The 14,947-nt window shown below is 42.2% G+C and overlaps 1 protein-coding gene across 2 annotated transcripts in view; it reads left to right on the forward strand.

Annotated features, from left to right (window-relative positions):
• The window catches only part of STAT1 (signal transducer and activator of transcription 1), a 36,856-nt gene that overhangs the window by 14,151 nt on the left and 7,758 nt on the right, over nt 1-14,947 (forward strand). For both annotated transcript variants that reach the window (XM_011355936.2, XM_023528764.1), the window contains exons 9-20: nt 1,634-1,792; nt 3,104-3,196; nt 4,707-4,766; nt 6,033-6,062; nt 6,151-6,244; nt 7,458-7,499; nt 8,734-8,817; nt 9,245-9,343; nt 10,489-10,624; nt 11,991-12,040; nt 12,753-12,847; nt 13,720-13,865. In XM_011355936.2, coding sequence (XP_011354238.1) covers nt 1,634-1,792; nt 3,104-3,196; nt 4,707-4,766; nt 6,033-6,062; nt 6,151-6,244; nt 7,458-7,499; nt 8,734-8,817; nt 9,245-9,343; nt 10,489-10,624; nt 11,991-12,040; nt 12,753-12,847; nt 13,720-13,865 — 1,088 coding nt within the window. The remainder of the gene's footprint in view (nt 1-1,633; nt 1,793-3,103; nt 3,197-4,706; nt 4,767-6,032; nt 6,063-6,150; nt 6,245-7,457; nt 7,500-8,733; nt 8,818-9,244; nt 9,344-10,488; nt 10,625-11,990; nt 12,041-12,752; nt 12,848-13,719; nt 13,866-14,947) is intronic.

Genomic DNA, 14,947 nt, shown 5'->3' on the forward strand with positions numbered 1-14,947 from the left:
GACCAGTGAGGAGAACAGCGCAGATGGAGGCGCAGAGGTGAGGGGAGGCTGGGTACGAGCCGGGCCAGCAGTACTGTATATTGGAGACTGGAGAGTGGGGTGCCAGGGAGGGCAGGAAAAGCAGAACTGGCAAGAGACTGGGGCCCGGTTGTGGAGGTTCGCACATCATGCTGGGAAGGGGACTTTATTCACTGGGCCCTGGTGAGCCAGGTAGGCTTTTTATTTAAGTAAAGGTTTATTTCTCTGATTTTTTATTCAGAAAGGTCACTCTGGCAGCAGTCTGGAGGATGGAATAGAGGTAGAAAGGTCACCAGCTGGGCTACAATGAGCATATAGGTATAATCTAGGGGCGGGCTGACTGGGGATCAAGTTGCAGGGCGGGGGAGACCCAGACGGAAGAGGTAGAATCAGAGGGGATGTGAAGGAATGTGACCTGGAACAATTCCCAAGGGCCCAAGGACAAGAGATCTCCTGAGATGATTTTCTGAATTGCTAGTTTTTTTTAAAAAGAATTCACAGTTTATTTGCAGCCATTTGTTTTTGTTCTGGGAACTGCCTGCCTGTATCCCAGATTTCTTGTGGGTCAGAATAGAGCTTCCCAGCCCAGTGTACCCAGTGTGCTTTGAAAGGCACTGGCCCCCAGACCTTCCAGGCCCAGGAAGGGCCTGGGCTGCCTGTAGCCCCATAGTGGTCGCTTTAGGCCACAAGGACCCTCTGCCAGAGGCACAAATGCCATCCCCCATCCCCTACTGTGCTGTACCCATAGTGTCATTTTCTGGTGTCCATGACTGAAACAAAGCTGGGAAGCATTGGGTGGGAACTTCTCAGGAACATGCCTACCCCACCATCATCCTGCCTTCTCATTTCATGGCCAAGGGCTGCTCCCTCTGTGTTTGGAACTGGATTCAAAGAATAAAACAAACACAAAGTAAGAGATGTCTTTCATTGGGGAGATGCAAATAAAATGATACTTTCATAGGCTGACTTGTTTCAGAGGCTGCATCACCGTTGGCAATTTACGGTGGGGAAGGAGGAACCTGAAAGCAGTCGCTAGGTTTCCTCCTTGGCTTATAATTTGAGTGTCTAGATTGAGCATATTGTCTTTTTTCAGATCAGTGAAACAGTAGCCTTCGTTTCCACCGCTTCTCCTAGCCAGGCCTAGCACCGTCTCTGCATCACTTCCGCAGCCTCTGGGCTGCTCACTACTTGCTGTCCTGATATAAAATTTTATGCGGCTCCTCACTGCCTCCTGCATCACCTCTGATGGTGTCTGCCTTGCGGTTTGTCCCCTGCCTCTGCCCTCCTCTTCACCTTGTCCCTTTAAATCCCAGTTACCTTACAGGTCAGTCGAAGTCACAGATCTCCTAGAAGCCTCTACCCCTACCAGTCAATCTCTCCTTAAGCCATTTTAGTAGTATGCAGAGGACTTTGAACTGGGCTGTAATTGGTCAGTGAGTTTTTTCTCCCCAGATAACAACTTCTTAACACCAAGACGAGCCTTGTTCCCCATTTCTTCCTGCAGTAAGCAGTGCAACCACATAGATAATGCCATGTTGGTTTCCGTGATTCCCTTTAATCCAGGCTGCTTTGAGACTGTTGCTGATTGAGACCCCTGTGCTTTGTACCTTTCTAGGTTCACCATAGTTGCAGAGAGTCTGCAGCAGGTTCGTCAGCAGCTTAAAAAGCTTGAGGAATTGGAACAGAAATTCACCTATGATCTCGACCCCATCACAAAAAACAAACAAGCCTTATGGGACCGTACCTTCAGCCTTTTCCAGCAGCTCATTCAGAGGTAACTTGAGGGAGATTTATTTGCACCTGTTGTAGTATTTTACCCAGAGGAAAATTTTATGGTAATTCAAATAATTTAGGAGGTTTTGATGGGTTATGTATACTTTTTTATAGCGAATCAGCAGTTTCTGAATGTCTCGTTGATGCCAATGGCCCTTCATTCTTGTGGCTGGATACTGGTACATTGTACTCCTTCTCTTTCCTTGTAGCTAGGCTGTGCTGAGAACTGTCACATTTAACCTCATGATATTGATCCTCTCTTTCTGTGACCTCATCTCATTTCAGCCTTTCAAATCTGGTCTCCTGAAGTCTTACCAAGTAGCCTCCACATGGTCCCCTTCTCAGCCCCTAGTCCCTATGTCCTGGCGCTGTCCCAGAGCAGAGTTCTGTCTGGTTCTTTGTCATTTGCTAATCCAAGTGGAGCCTCCTCAGCTGGACACTCCTGTCCTGCCCCCACTGCTTGGCCATAGCTGGCTGTCGCAGAGGTAGCTTCCACACATGCTCCATATTCAGGCAGACTTGACCTTGTGCCCATCCTATACATTTACTTTTCCATGCCTCTCCTAGCAATATTTCCTACCCCTCAGAGCCTTCTTTTCTTGTACCCGTTTTCCAAATTATATCATCCTGAAAGTTTCAGCTTATATCTCATCATGAAATCGTCCCAGAGTTCCCAAACAGATGTTATCTCCTTTCCAGATCTGCATGATTCATCCTGTAGTCCTCTCCCATTCTGGACTTTATTATATAGCTGTCTTCATATTTCTGTTACCTTTGTTATAAATTGGAAAGACGACATGCTTCTGTTGTCCTCTCTCCTTGTACAGTGTCTTGTCCACATGATAAGTGTTCCAAATATGACACTGAGCAGAAGACTAGAGTTTTTATTGCAAGAGTTTTTTTAATGCTAACTTGACATAAAATTGTTTTTGGTTCCCTGTGGCTAATGTCCAAACAAAATTGCCTAGATATTAGAGTTTGAAATAATGAAAGACATTTACTTGTGTTTTAGAGAGCAAATTTGATTCTTCATGCAGAATTATAAATGACTGTGATCCCATTCAGGATTTTCATTGTTGAAGAGTGTCACAAATCACTGTAATTACTCTGTTTTTGTTGATTGCAAATTAGATTAGAATATTTCTTTACTGACAAACTAGAAGACCTCACTTTATGCATTCAGCTTGTTAGAATCTTTCCAACTATCTAGGTTGTACCCTCCTACCCACTTTCCTCATAAGGAAAAATACATTTTGCTGCCTCAACTTTAATGGAAATGCTAATCTATCTACACTTTGCTGGATATTTACAGCTCATTTGTGGTGGAAAGACAGCCTTGCATGCCAACTCATCCTCAGAGGCCATTGGTTTTGAAGACTGGGGTACAATTCACTGTGAAGTTGAGGTAATAAAGAAAACATGTAACCCCTTCCACTTCCTATCACATAGTTCACACCTTCATAGCACTATTATGTGTTTTAAAGGGGATAATTTTGCAGTAGCCATCTTAATATGAATTCTTATTTAGAATATGAGTCTCTTCCATATTCAAAATAGAACTAAAACAGATACATATGCAGAAACAGATACAGAAACACACCTTAATTTTTTCCAGCTGTAAATGTAATGCATGTTCATTGTAAAAAGGAATCAGAATTGCAGAAATCATATGGTAGAGAATAAAAGTTTCCAGTAGACTCATCTCTTTTTGAGCATAAGCTCGTGACCTGAGCTTTATATAGCCCCAAAACTATATGCAGTGTATGTGAATATCGACGTATATTTTTCTGGTGGGTGGTATCATAGCTTTCATCAGACTTTCCAAGTTGTCTGTGATCTAAATATCTGTAGACCATCACAGCCTAGTGTCACGTCTCTCAGAATTTTGTCCATGTCTACACAAATATAAAAATAAATATATTTGTATATTTATTTGTGCATATATATTTGAGTACACCTATATTTAAACATAGACACACACACACACATATACACACACAAATTTATGTGACATAAAGTATTTCATTTTAAAAAACTAGGCTTTTACTGTGTATATTGTTTTTAGTCTCTTTTTCTCCTTGGTAGTAAACTGTGGAAATGTTTCCACGTGAGAACATAGGGCTTTACTTTGTTCTGATTGGCAACATTCATTTAGCTGTTCCTCTAAGGATGAGCAGCTGGACTTTGAAAGTTGCACTTGCCTTCAGAACTGTCCTAGTCCCATTTTCTGGGGTGCTCCCCAGTTAAGTCCACTGGTGTTACAGTGCCACACTCAAGCATGCATGGGGTCCTAGAACTCACAGCTGGAAGGGGCACTAGAAATCCGATGCCATCCGCCTGCCGCACTAAGGAGAGCAGACCAGAGACTTGAGGGGCTCGTCCCCAAGGCCTCCAGCCTTGTAGAGCAGAGCCACGCCTGAGCCCGGCTTTCCACACCGCCCTGGAGTGATTACGGATGTGACTCTCATTCCTGGTTATGGGTGATAGTTTTTATTTTCTCCCAACAGGAAAAACAGGAGATACAAATTTTAGTAAAAGTACTATTTGCTATTTTTTACCCATCTAATTGGCCAAAAATAGAAGTTTTGCTGAAACCCAGTGTCAGTGAGGCTGTGTAGGGAAGCAGGTACCCTCACTAACGTCTGCGGGGAGTGTAAAATCAGTGCTGCTCTCTCTCTGGATTTAATGTTCCTGTTTTGCCCTGACAGTTACACAGCTAGGAATTTATCCTACAGATATTCTTAAAAAAAAAAAAGAACCCAAGTAGATATATAAGAATGTCAGTTCCATTGTTTTTAATAACCAAAAAAGCTGGACAGGGTGGGGGTTATTGAAATGTTTGTCAGTAGGCAATTGGCCTACTATAAATTGAAATAGGTAATTTTTAAAGTAATGACTTTTATTTTTCTTTCTAGACTGTTGGTGAAATTGCAAGAGCTGAATTATAATTTGAAAGTCAAAGTCTTATTTGATAAGTAAGATATATTTAATATTATCTAAGATGCATGTACTATTGAAATGCTGGTTTTGTTAACCAAATACAGTCTTATGCACTGGGGTCATTCGTAGGTGATCCTAGCAGATTTAAAGTGATAGTTCCCATTCTTGATGTTTGGAACTTCCCCTATATAGCTGGTATTAACATGCCTGTGCCTTTTTAGACTATAAATGAACAAAAGAATGAGTATGTTTTATGTATTTGAGCTTGTATTGATCAAGTCTCAAAGCCTCTGGATGTGGCTCACCACCTTCCTCTCGGGCCAGCCCCAAAGGAGGGGCTCTCAGTCAAACACAAGACAGACGATCCTCCAGGCTGCAGTGATTCTGCAGCCAGTTATGGGGTTGTTTCTGGAGTGAAGTTGACAGCATTTTGGGAGGACCTGTGTAGAGCCTGCTGGATTCTCCCTTCTCTCTTCTGGGCAATAGGAACCCAGGAATGGGCAGAATCTCTCACAGGGGTCTGAATGGAGCAGGCCACCCCGTTTTTCCCGTAGACCCTGGACTAACACTGAGCTGACCATGCATGTATGTTAAGAAACAAGGTCGCTTCCCCTGTCCTTGACATATTGAATGCTTTTGTTGATATGTATGACACACTGGTTTTGCAAGTTTTAAGACCATTTATTATAATCTAAATAATTTTTCTCTGGCTTTTTTCTCTTTCCACTCCTGTAACAATATTCTTCCTTATAGCACAGTCCATGCTTTTGTCTTTCCTGCCATTGCATTTGGTTCTCGATGTTTATCAGTTAGCTTTTGCTGCATAACAAACTGTCACAAAACTTAGTGACTTAAAACTCAGTAACTTATTATTTTTCTTATTCTGTGGGCTGTAGGTGGTCCTTCTGGTCTGGGCCAGCTTAGTTGTCGCTGGGTGGTCTAGTTACATGTCTGAGGTCTTAGCTAGGATAACTGGGCCCTTCTCCAGTCATCTCTCAGAGACGCTAGCCTGGGCATTTTCACATGGTAACACATTCCAAATGGCTAAGAATAGCAGTGTGTTAGATCTGCTGGGGCTAGACTTGAAACCGGTACAGTCTGGATGATTTATTACCCAGTGATACTTGGCAGAGCTGGTGCTAGAATGAGTGAGTGAATGAAGGGGCAGAAAAACTATAGAAACAGATTTATTTTTTATTGCTCTTTTATTTATACATATACTTTTATATTTTTTAAGCTCATTTCAAAATTTAAATACACGATTTTATATATATATCTATATATTTTTTTTTTTTTGGCAGAGATGTGAATGAGAGAAATACAGTAAAAGGGTATGTAAAGTACTTCACACTATATTTTACTGTCTTCTTTGTTTAATGATTCCAAGCCTTTTAAGTATTTCTACCCCGTGTTGTCTAGATTCAGAAAATTCAACATCTTGGGCACTCATACAAAAGTGATGAACATGGAGGAGTCCACCAATGGAAGTCTGGCGGCAGAATTTCGACACCTGGTAGGGAGACCAGTTTTCCCCTCTTTTACGTTGTGCCTGGTTATTAGGACTTTGGACAGTAGAGTGGTACTTTGTGCACTGTGGGATGTGGAGGCAACAACCCCCCGAGAGGAGACGTCCCAGGGTTTGTGCCTGGTGACTTCACCAGCACTTGGGGAATCTCAGTTCCTCCTCCTTATCCCAGGACTGTTCACTCTGTTTCCTGCAGTCTCTCTCCTAGAGATACCTCTTCTGGGCTGCAGCAGTCTCAGTAAAACATTCTATAAACCAGTGCACACATAAATCATCTGTACTTGGTGCCTCCACAACCTCAGTGATCACTCACTCTAGACTTGCAATTTTCTCAAAGGTTATTATTGCTCCCACATCCTGGCTGTTTCTTCTCCCCCCTCTGAGTGTGGCAAACCCCAGGAGTCTTTCCTCAGCCTCTTCACATTCTCCTTCCTGGTGGTCTTACACAACTACTGCCTCTACCACTTAATCTCCAGGGGACTAGGGCCTGTTCCACCAGTCAGTAGACATCCAGCAGGAGGCGTTGAGGTGGGCAGTGCCTTCTTGCCTACCTCTGGAAAATCCTGGATGCGAGTTGTTCTGAGGATGTGTTGGTGCTGAGCTCTGCACACTCTGGCTCGGAGCCTGCAGGGAGGTTCAAGGCTCCCTTTTCACTGACGACCATCTTTCAAACCAGCCAGCTCGAAGCCAGGAAGCTAGACCTTCTGTAAGAGCCTTGGTCCAAACCCAGGATTCTGAGGGTGTCCATAGCTGCTCTCAAACCCTCAGTTGCTCCTTCGAACCTTCAAGGATTGAAGTGTTTGAGGGAAACCAGTTGGGCCTGGAGTTGCTGGGCCCAGCGTGAGAGACTCTGTTGGGTTGTGGAGGGTGAGAGAAGCTGTGCCGTGATCCTGGGGAACATGGAACAGCTAATGGAAGAGATGGGGGATCATTCAGGGAAAGGTTGCACGGGGAAGAGAGCAGGGTTCAGCGCCCTGGGATCTTTCAAACTCCGTGCTGCTCATGTTGTCAGGCTGCTGGGGAAAGGCACTCCTGCTCGTGAACCCACACTCACGGGTGGTTTCATCACTTAGTTCTGCATTCTGAAAATAACTTCACATCCTCATTCTTTCTAAGTCCTGACTTTGGTTTGAGTTGTAAATGCAGATAGCAACTTTGACCATTATTGTGTGATTTACTAAGGTGATTTCTTGTTTTATAGCAACTAAAGGAACAGAAAAATGCCGGCAACAGAACTAACGAGGTAAGAGTCTGTCTCTGTTGTGAATGGTCTCTAATTAGGTCTGTCCAGTGAGGTTGGCTCTGTGCCCTGGGGACACCTTGTAGAGGCGTTCAGACTCAGCAGGGAAGAGCAGTGAATGAGCTTGGGGACTTGGTGTATCTGTGATAACAGTAAAAATACTCTGCATTCATGCTTAATGGTTTACAAATGTTTTTGCACACGAATTTACTGGACTCTCACAGACCACCCAGTGGAGTGGGTATGGTATGATGGGGTTCTGTGTTATTCATATTTCACACGTGAAGAAATTGAATCACAGAAAGTTTGCAGGATTTAGCTAAGGGTGAACAGGGAATCTCTGTCAGAGCTAGAACTAGAGGCCAGTTTTGTGACTGCCATGCCAAAAACCAAGTGTGCCGAGTAGGTTTTCCCGCCCTTGCATTCCCCACTCTGGCATCATCTTTCCATCAGTTTCCTTTTTAGAACCAGATCCTTGAGGATTTATGTCTACGATGCATTCCAAAACAAGCTAGGGACAGAGGACAAAATATCCGCAGTTGTTTTGGTCTGGGACGTTTCGTCCCTTCTGCTGGCATCGCGTGCAGTCCTTCCACACCACAGCCGGTAGAGGTCGTTTCGAATCGCGGGACAGCCCTGTTCTGGGCAGTGTAAAGACTCCCTGCTGCCTGGTTCAGCTTTGACCCTTACGATCATTGTGACCTCATTTAGTTTCCTCTCCTGTCAGCAGGGATAGTGGCTGCACCTCTCTGGTTCTAAGTTGTGTGATGAGACAATATGTAGGAGGCACTTTGAAAACTATAACATTTCTATCCAAACCAAAGCACTTTATGATCTGCCAGGGTTATGCAAATCAGCCCTTCTGGTAGATAATAACACTGGACCACGTGTGCACTTCTCACCTACCTGTGGGCCAGAAGTGTGCAGCCCATACCAGGCAGAGTGGGGCTGAGGGCCAGAAGGTCTTACGAGTAAACCCATTAGAGGTCGCTGTTTCCCTATCAGCATTTCTTTCCCTTAATCCATAACCCTTGCCACAATTTCAGAAATCTTGTCGTTGAGATAATACTGAGATACTTATAGTAAATAAATCTGGGATAGATTATTAAAAATTAGAATCTTCTCAATTGCAGATGGTTGGGCTCAGGCTTTCTACAGCGTGTGTAGCACATATCAGGTTCTTGAACAATCTGTGAGTGAATCCCTATAATCTTTTCCCCCCTTTTTCTTTTTTAAGGGCCCTCTCATCGTTACTGAAGAGCTTCACTCCCTTAGTTTTGAAACCCAGTTGTGCCAGCCTGGTTTGGTCATTGACCTTGAGGTAAGACTTTCATGATTTAGATATGGAAAACTTTATTTATTTTGACTGTTACATTTATTTTTTTATTTCTCAATTTTTGTTTTAGAGATTTTTACCTAATTTCTAAAAAAGATGAAATTTTCCAGCTAATACTATCTTAATTTAGCAATTCACAAAGGTAGATAATTAACTTTCAAATTCTATAAGCTGAGCATTTATTTCAGTTGAGATATCCTATTGGTTTTTATATGAAGCATTGAGACTTATTTCTTAACTGAAAGATATATCAAAAACAAACTTTGAACAAAAGAACATAACTTTAAGATTTGCAAGTATAAAATATATGCAAATTTACAAGTAATCCCTTGCTTGTTTTTGAGGCTGCGCAGTGGTCTGAAGGTGATGTTTCTGTGATTCAGATGCTTTCAAGGTCTTTGTCATCTTTCAGACTACCTCTCTGCCTGTTGTGGTGATCTCCAACGTCAGCCAGCTCCCAAGTGGTTGGGCCTCCATCCTGTGGTACAACATGCTGGTGACAGAACCCAGGGTATGGAAAACATATCTGTTTCATACTAAGGGGTAGCCAAAGACCTGCTAGTGTTATGCAAATCAGCCCTTCTGGTAGATAATCACACTGGAACACTGCATATCTGAAAGAGCCCCTGAAGGCCAGATATTGAAGGACAAGTGACATAACTCAAGTGGCATTGCCAAGGATCTTGTATGATTCTGGAAGAGTGAAGCATGTATATGTGTTAGATGTGAGAATTATGATGTTCCTTCTATCTGAATAAGCTCAAGAATTAGATGATTTAATATAACTTTTATTGTGGACAAGGTCCTTTATTGTTATTTTTTTTAAAATGTAATACATCGGCTAAATAAGCATGCTTCATTTTTAGAGTGTGGATACAAGCTATTGATTAATTACAGTCGATTCTCATTATTCACTGTACTTAAGTCCATTAGTCATAATGAACACTGATTTAGCAAATACTGAACCCCAAATATGGGATTAGGTTCCTGCAAGCCTCAGGTCACAACCTTTCCTCAACCAGTCAATACATAACCTTGTTTATGTGAGTGCTTGTTTAAAGATAACTGATCTAATACATTTGTTGATCCATTAACATTGAACTCATGACCATCATCACTGTAGCTCATGCCTGAAAAAAGCTTATCTAACACAGGCATTTTCTTCCTAAGGCACATCATGGCCTGCTTTAGACAGCCCTTCAACGCCGCACTTAGGGACCATTTTAAACAATGAAATCATCAACGAAACAACACAAAAATGCAGAAAAACAATACTATTTAAGTAGATCTCAAAAAAGACATTTGTTTATTGTGTGAAAGGTGAAACAAGGAGGCAGAACACCACTTGATTTAACCTCAACTAAAAATATATATGTTGGGCAGCTCAGATTTTTCACTGCTTTGTGCCTTGGCACAACGGCAAATGAGTGTAAAAGTGCCCAGAGTATGTATTTTGGAGTTACAAGAAAATTTTAGTGAGTAGACGAATGTGAACCTGCAGCTAATGAGAATCGACTGTGTTTCTCTTCTACCGAGAAAACTTGTGTTTGTCACAGAAACTGGAACTGAACTTTGGGACAGGCCCATGTTTTAGTGCCTAGCTTGTGACTGATGGTTTTTCAGTAGCCTTAACCTTTTTGGGTGTTTTCTCTCTAGAATCTGTCCTTCTTCTTGAACCCCCCTTGTGCACGATGGGCTCAGCTTTCAGAAGTGCTGAGTTGGCAGTTTTCTTCTGTCACCAAGAGAGGTCTCAATGTGGACCAGCTGAGCATGCTGGGAGAGAAACTTCTTGGTACGAGCATATTCACTTTTTATGTATATGAAAATGGAAATTCATAAAAATATCTCTACTTGCTCTTTTCCCCTCTTTGCTCTCTATTTGTTCACGGACGAAGAATGCTCAACTCTGTTGGCTTTTCCAGCTGCATCTTATTATACTTAAGTGGCATTATACCTCACCTTGGAAAGAGATAGAGACCTGATAAAAGACTTAAATGAAACATTTCCCCATTATCTCATATCAGTATTTTGAGCAGAGTTCCTAAGAGAAAGGCATTTGAATTAGGTAAAATATATTACTTGTGACTAAAATAAATCCCTTGATGAGAAAGATAAAGTCTTTTTAACCTTGAGGAGAAAAAAGTAAGTCCCCAGGATGGTAAGAATAAGGTCCTGCGGCTACCCACTGCACAGCACACACCTGAGCTCTTGCCTCAGGTGGCCAGGTAGAAGGAGACACTGTCCACTTCAGGACACCTCTCAACTAGCAGTCTTGCCTAATTGGGCAGAGTCCTGGCCATGGAAGATAATTCCCTTTTAGTAGCTAATGCTGTAGATTTATCAGTCTTCTACCTCAGCAGTTAAAGGCTACTGGTGTCAAGGTCAGATCTCCAATGAGTAGGAGTATCTGCACTATTCCTATGAAAATCCATGGGTGACTTTTCTTCAAATTTGCTTTTTGTGCAATCGAAACGCATGCATTGATTGCAGACACTAGTGGACTCTCCCTAACCAAATGGCTCACTGCAGTGCCTTCTCTGTCACCATGGAGGTCTTATGATATGTAATAAAAAGTAAAAAAATCATCATATTTCATCTCTTTATTTGGTAAGAATTGAAAAAGATATATTTTCTACCTTTAATGGCTTATTTGTGGTTCTGAGGAGAGATGATGGGCTCACCACTTCTTATGGCCCGGGTTGCTTTAATTGTGTAGCTAATAATCCCTAGCCTTCTTTCCCCTCTCTCATTTCTCTTGACCTTCCTGAGTCCATGTCCTGTTTGGAGGAGGGCTGAGGGAAATGCCTAATTAATATCTAAAATAAGTTTATAAAGTCATGTCAATTAAATAGATCATCTGAGAGTGATCTTGGTCTTAGTTTGAATTAAAAAAAAAAAAAACAACTCTAAGATCACTGGCGGAGAAGACTGCTGAGGAAGGAGAGGAAGGTGGTGGGAAAGGATGTTGCACAGGGAGGGACCAAATAAAAGACTTCTCTAGAAAATGCAATTAATTAGTATTAGTATATCTGAGAATATAAGCCATGTACATACAACCTTCCTTTGATGGGTGTTGACTCAAATACAGGAGCCATCAGTCCAGCCAAATCTTCAGAAATGATTTCCGTTTCCTGAAAAGCTTATTTTTATTTGTTTAGGTCCTAATGCTGGCCCCGATGGTCTTATTCCATGGACAAGGTTCTGTAAGGTAGGCATTATCTGTTTTTTATACTCTTTAAGTCCTTTTTGCTCTCTGTTGAGGTTCTCGTATTTTTCACTGTGGTAGTTCCCCATTTCTCAACTGTGCTTATTTTGGCATGCTCGCCTCCGAAGGACCCCTAGGGCAAGTTGTTTACTTTCCTTCAGCACAGAAGGTTGGTCTCCAAGTGTGAGTCTGACAGGAAGTGCCTGCCTGGGTGATAACATTCTTTCATATCCGAAATGAGTCTTCTGTTCACTCACACCAGCCCCTTTTGGCAGCATTTTAGCCCTGTCCATGAGAAACGTGTGCTCTGTGCCGGCGTGGATGGCCTGGCCGCCAGATGAGAGCTCCCCCAGCCAGCTCAAGCTGACCAGTTAGAAGGAAAAATGAGACCCCGCCAGGGGCACCAGACAGTGCCGATGAGCTACAGGCTACTGGAATTTACTACTGCGAGGGCAGCTTTGTTCTGTGACTCACCCTGGAGGTCATTCCCTGGCTGCCTCGCTACTGTTTGGAGAGGGAAGCAGAGGCGGCAGAGGAAACAGAGCTTGATGTCTGGATGCCAAGAAGGCGGAGGGGACTGCTCTGTACAGGATAGCTCTAGCTCTGGCAGCTGGGCAGTCTTTGCAAATTAAAATCTGATGGTGGGAGGAGGCATGGTAAGTCACTAGTATTTTGGATTTTCTTGTTCTTTATGTGTGCGCTTGTTTACTTGCAGGAAAATATAAATGATAAAAATTTTCCTTTCTGGCTTTGGATTGAAAGCATCCTTGAACTCATTAAAAAACACCTGCTCTCCCTCTGGAATGATGGGTAAGGGCCATTGATAGATAAAATTTTGAAACATACTTTTAGTACACACTCTCTTATTGCATGGCTGAGACAGGCCTGACCCAGACAGACTTCATTATTTGCTAAGACTCATGTGCATCTCGTAGAAATGGAGGCTTATAGGTTGTCCCTTCCAAGCTTCATGATAGTGGAACCTCATCAGATTAAACTTACTCTTTTGTGGTGTATGTATGTGTGTTTTCAGAGTTAAATTTGAAAAACTCTGAGTGCCATTCATACAGTCCACAAAAATTTCTTGAGCACCTATCTTTTGCTCCAAGGAAGGAAGAAAAAACTTTTTTAACTCAGTAAACCGTTTCTATCTACTCTATTCCCTGGGTTAGTTGATATTTCAACAAAGGCTTTAACTTGACCAGAAGTGTTAGAATGTGAAAATGTGTTGTCTGAGCCTTCCTCTCCGGTGTAAAAGATGCATAAATTCAGACATTTTCCTGGACTTCAAAATCATCAAATGAAATAAAAGGCTCATTAATCCAGCAAATATTCATTGATCATCTGTAGCATCCTACTGGTACCATGTTAATGATTTTTTTTTTGGACTTCAGCATACATATACATGATAGTGGAAATATATATGTGTGTGTGCGTGTGTGTGTGTGTGTATATATATGCCAATGTTTGTGTGTGTGTGTGTGTGTGTGTATGTATATATATAGGTAAGTGAAATGCTTCCCGAAGTGTCAGTTGAATAGATTTTAAAGCATCTAAAATAGTCTATCGATTTTTATCCCTTCTTCTGTCAAGTTCTTGTCATCTTGATTTGTACGTTAACGTGAAAATTAAAATTATGACTGAACCTCAGAATACCTCCATCTGTCCCTTTATACATCCAGCTGTATCGTGGGCTTCATCAGCAAGGAGCGAGAACGTGCTCTGTTGAAGGACCAGCAGCCTGGGACATTCCTGCTGCGGTTCAGTGAGAGCTGCCGGGAAGGGGCCATCACGTTCACGTGGGTGGAGCGATCCCAGAATGGCGGCGGTAAGCGAAGGCTCCTGCCCACATACCAATTCATACATGTGTGTGAAATCCTTCTTCATCACTACGAACCAACTCGTGCAAATAAACGAGCTTTTGACCTAAGATCACAGGCACTATATTTACTCCCATCTGGGCCTCTCCAATAGGATTTACTATATCAACATGAATATTTGTGATTCATTGCCTGGAATATATGGTACAAATGGTGGTTTTTAAATGACAAGGCCAAATTCTTTCCTTTTTCTAGTTTGTTATCTGTAGAGGAAAGATGTGAGTCAATGTGACTGACGACCAGTCCTTGAGAGGAAGGCCCTTTTCCACAGGCATAAGATTCCAGTGTTACTGGGGAAATCCCACATGGGAGGGCACAGATGTGGCAGGTTTTGTGAGAGGGGTCCAGAGCAGTTGCAAGTTTATCTTTTGTTATATCTTGGGTTTCTATCTAACTGAATGAACCCACGGCTAAAAAATTCTGAAACCCTTAGCATTATGACACAGTTTTCTGGAGATGAGGTTGAACAGCGGAGATGAGAATGAAAAAGACAAACACTGGTTACTTTTCGGTGTTACTCTGTGTGAAGGACTAGAAGAAAAACTGATATGTTCCAGTGACATTTATGCGTTCAGTAGGAAGATGCAAAAAGATGGGATACTTCTCTTATTCTTTTCATTTTTTTCTTCTGGTTAAAAAAAAACAGCTGGGATTAGAGCCCAGCGTAGACAATAGAAGCTAGAGACTGTCCTTTTGTAAAACCGTCAGCAACCAGAAAGATTAAGCAGGGCATTGCCAGCTACAGAACCTTAAGATGTCTAGGTCACAGTCACCAGGGCACCTGGATAGTAGCCTCTGGGAAGTGTGCACCTGAAAGTGAGATCCTGGATCATTTAGGAAAAGCACAATTCTAATTAAGTCCGGGAGTAGGACCAGGAGTGACTTAAACTGTGGTTTCTTAATGTAAGGATTAGAGAAATAGCTAGCAAATAGGATCTTTTTGTTTATTTAAAAGTTGTTTTCTATGTATGGTCATTGTTTGTTTTAATAAAAGAATTATACTTACTTTTCAATATGAAAAGAAAAACAA

The sequence above is a fragment of the Pteropus vampyrus genome, unplaced genomic scaffold (assembly GCF_000151845.1).
Source record: "Pteropus vampyrus isolate Shadow unplaced genomic scaffold, Pvam_2.0 Scaffold2, whole genome shotgun sequence".
Taxonomy (NCBI): Eukaryota; Metazoa; Chordata; class Mammalia; order Chiroptera; family Pteropodidae; genus Pteropus; species Pteropus vampyrus.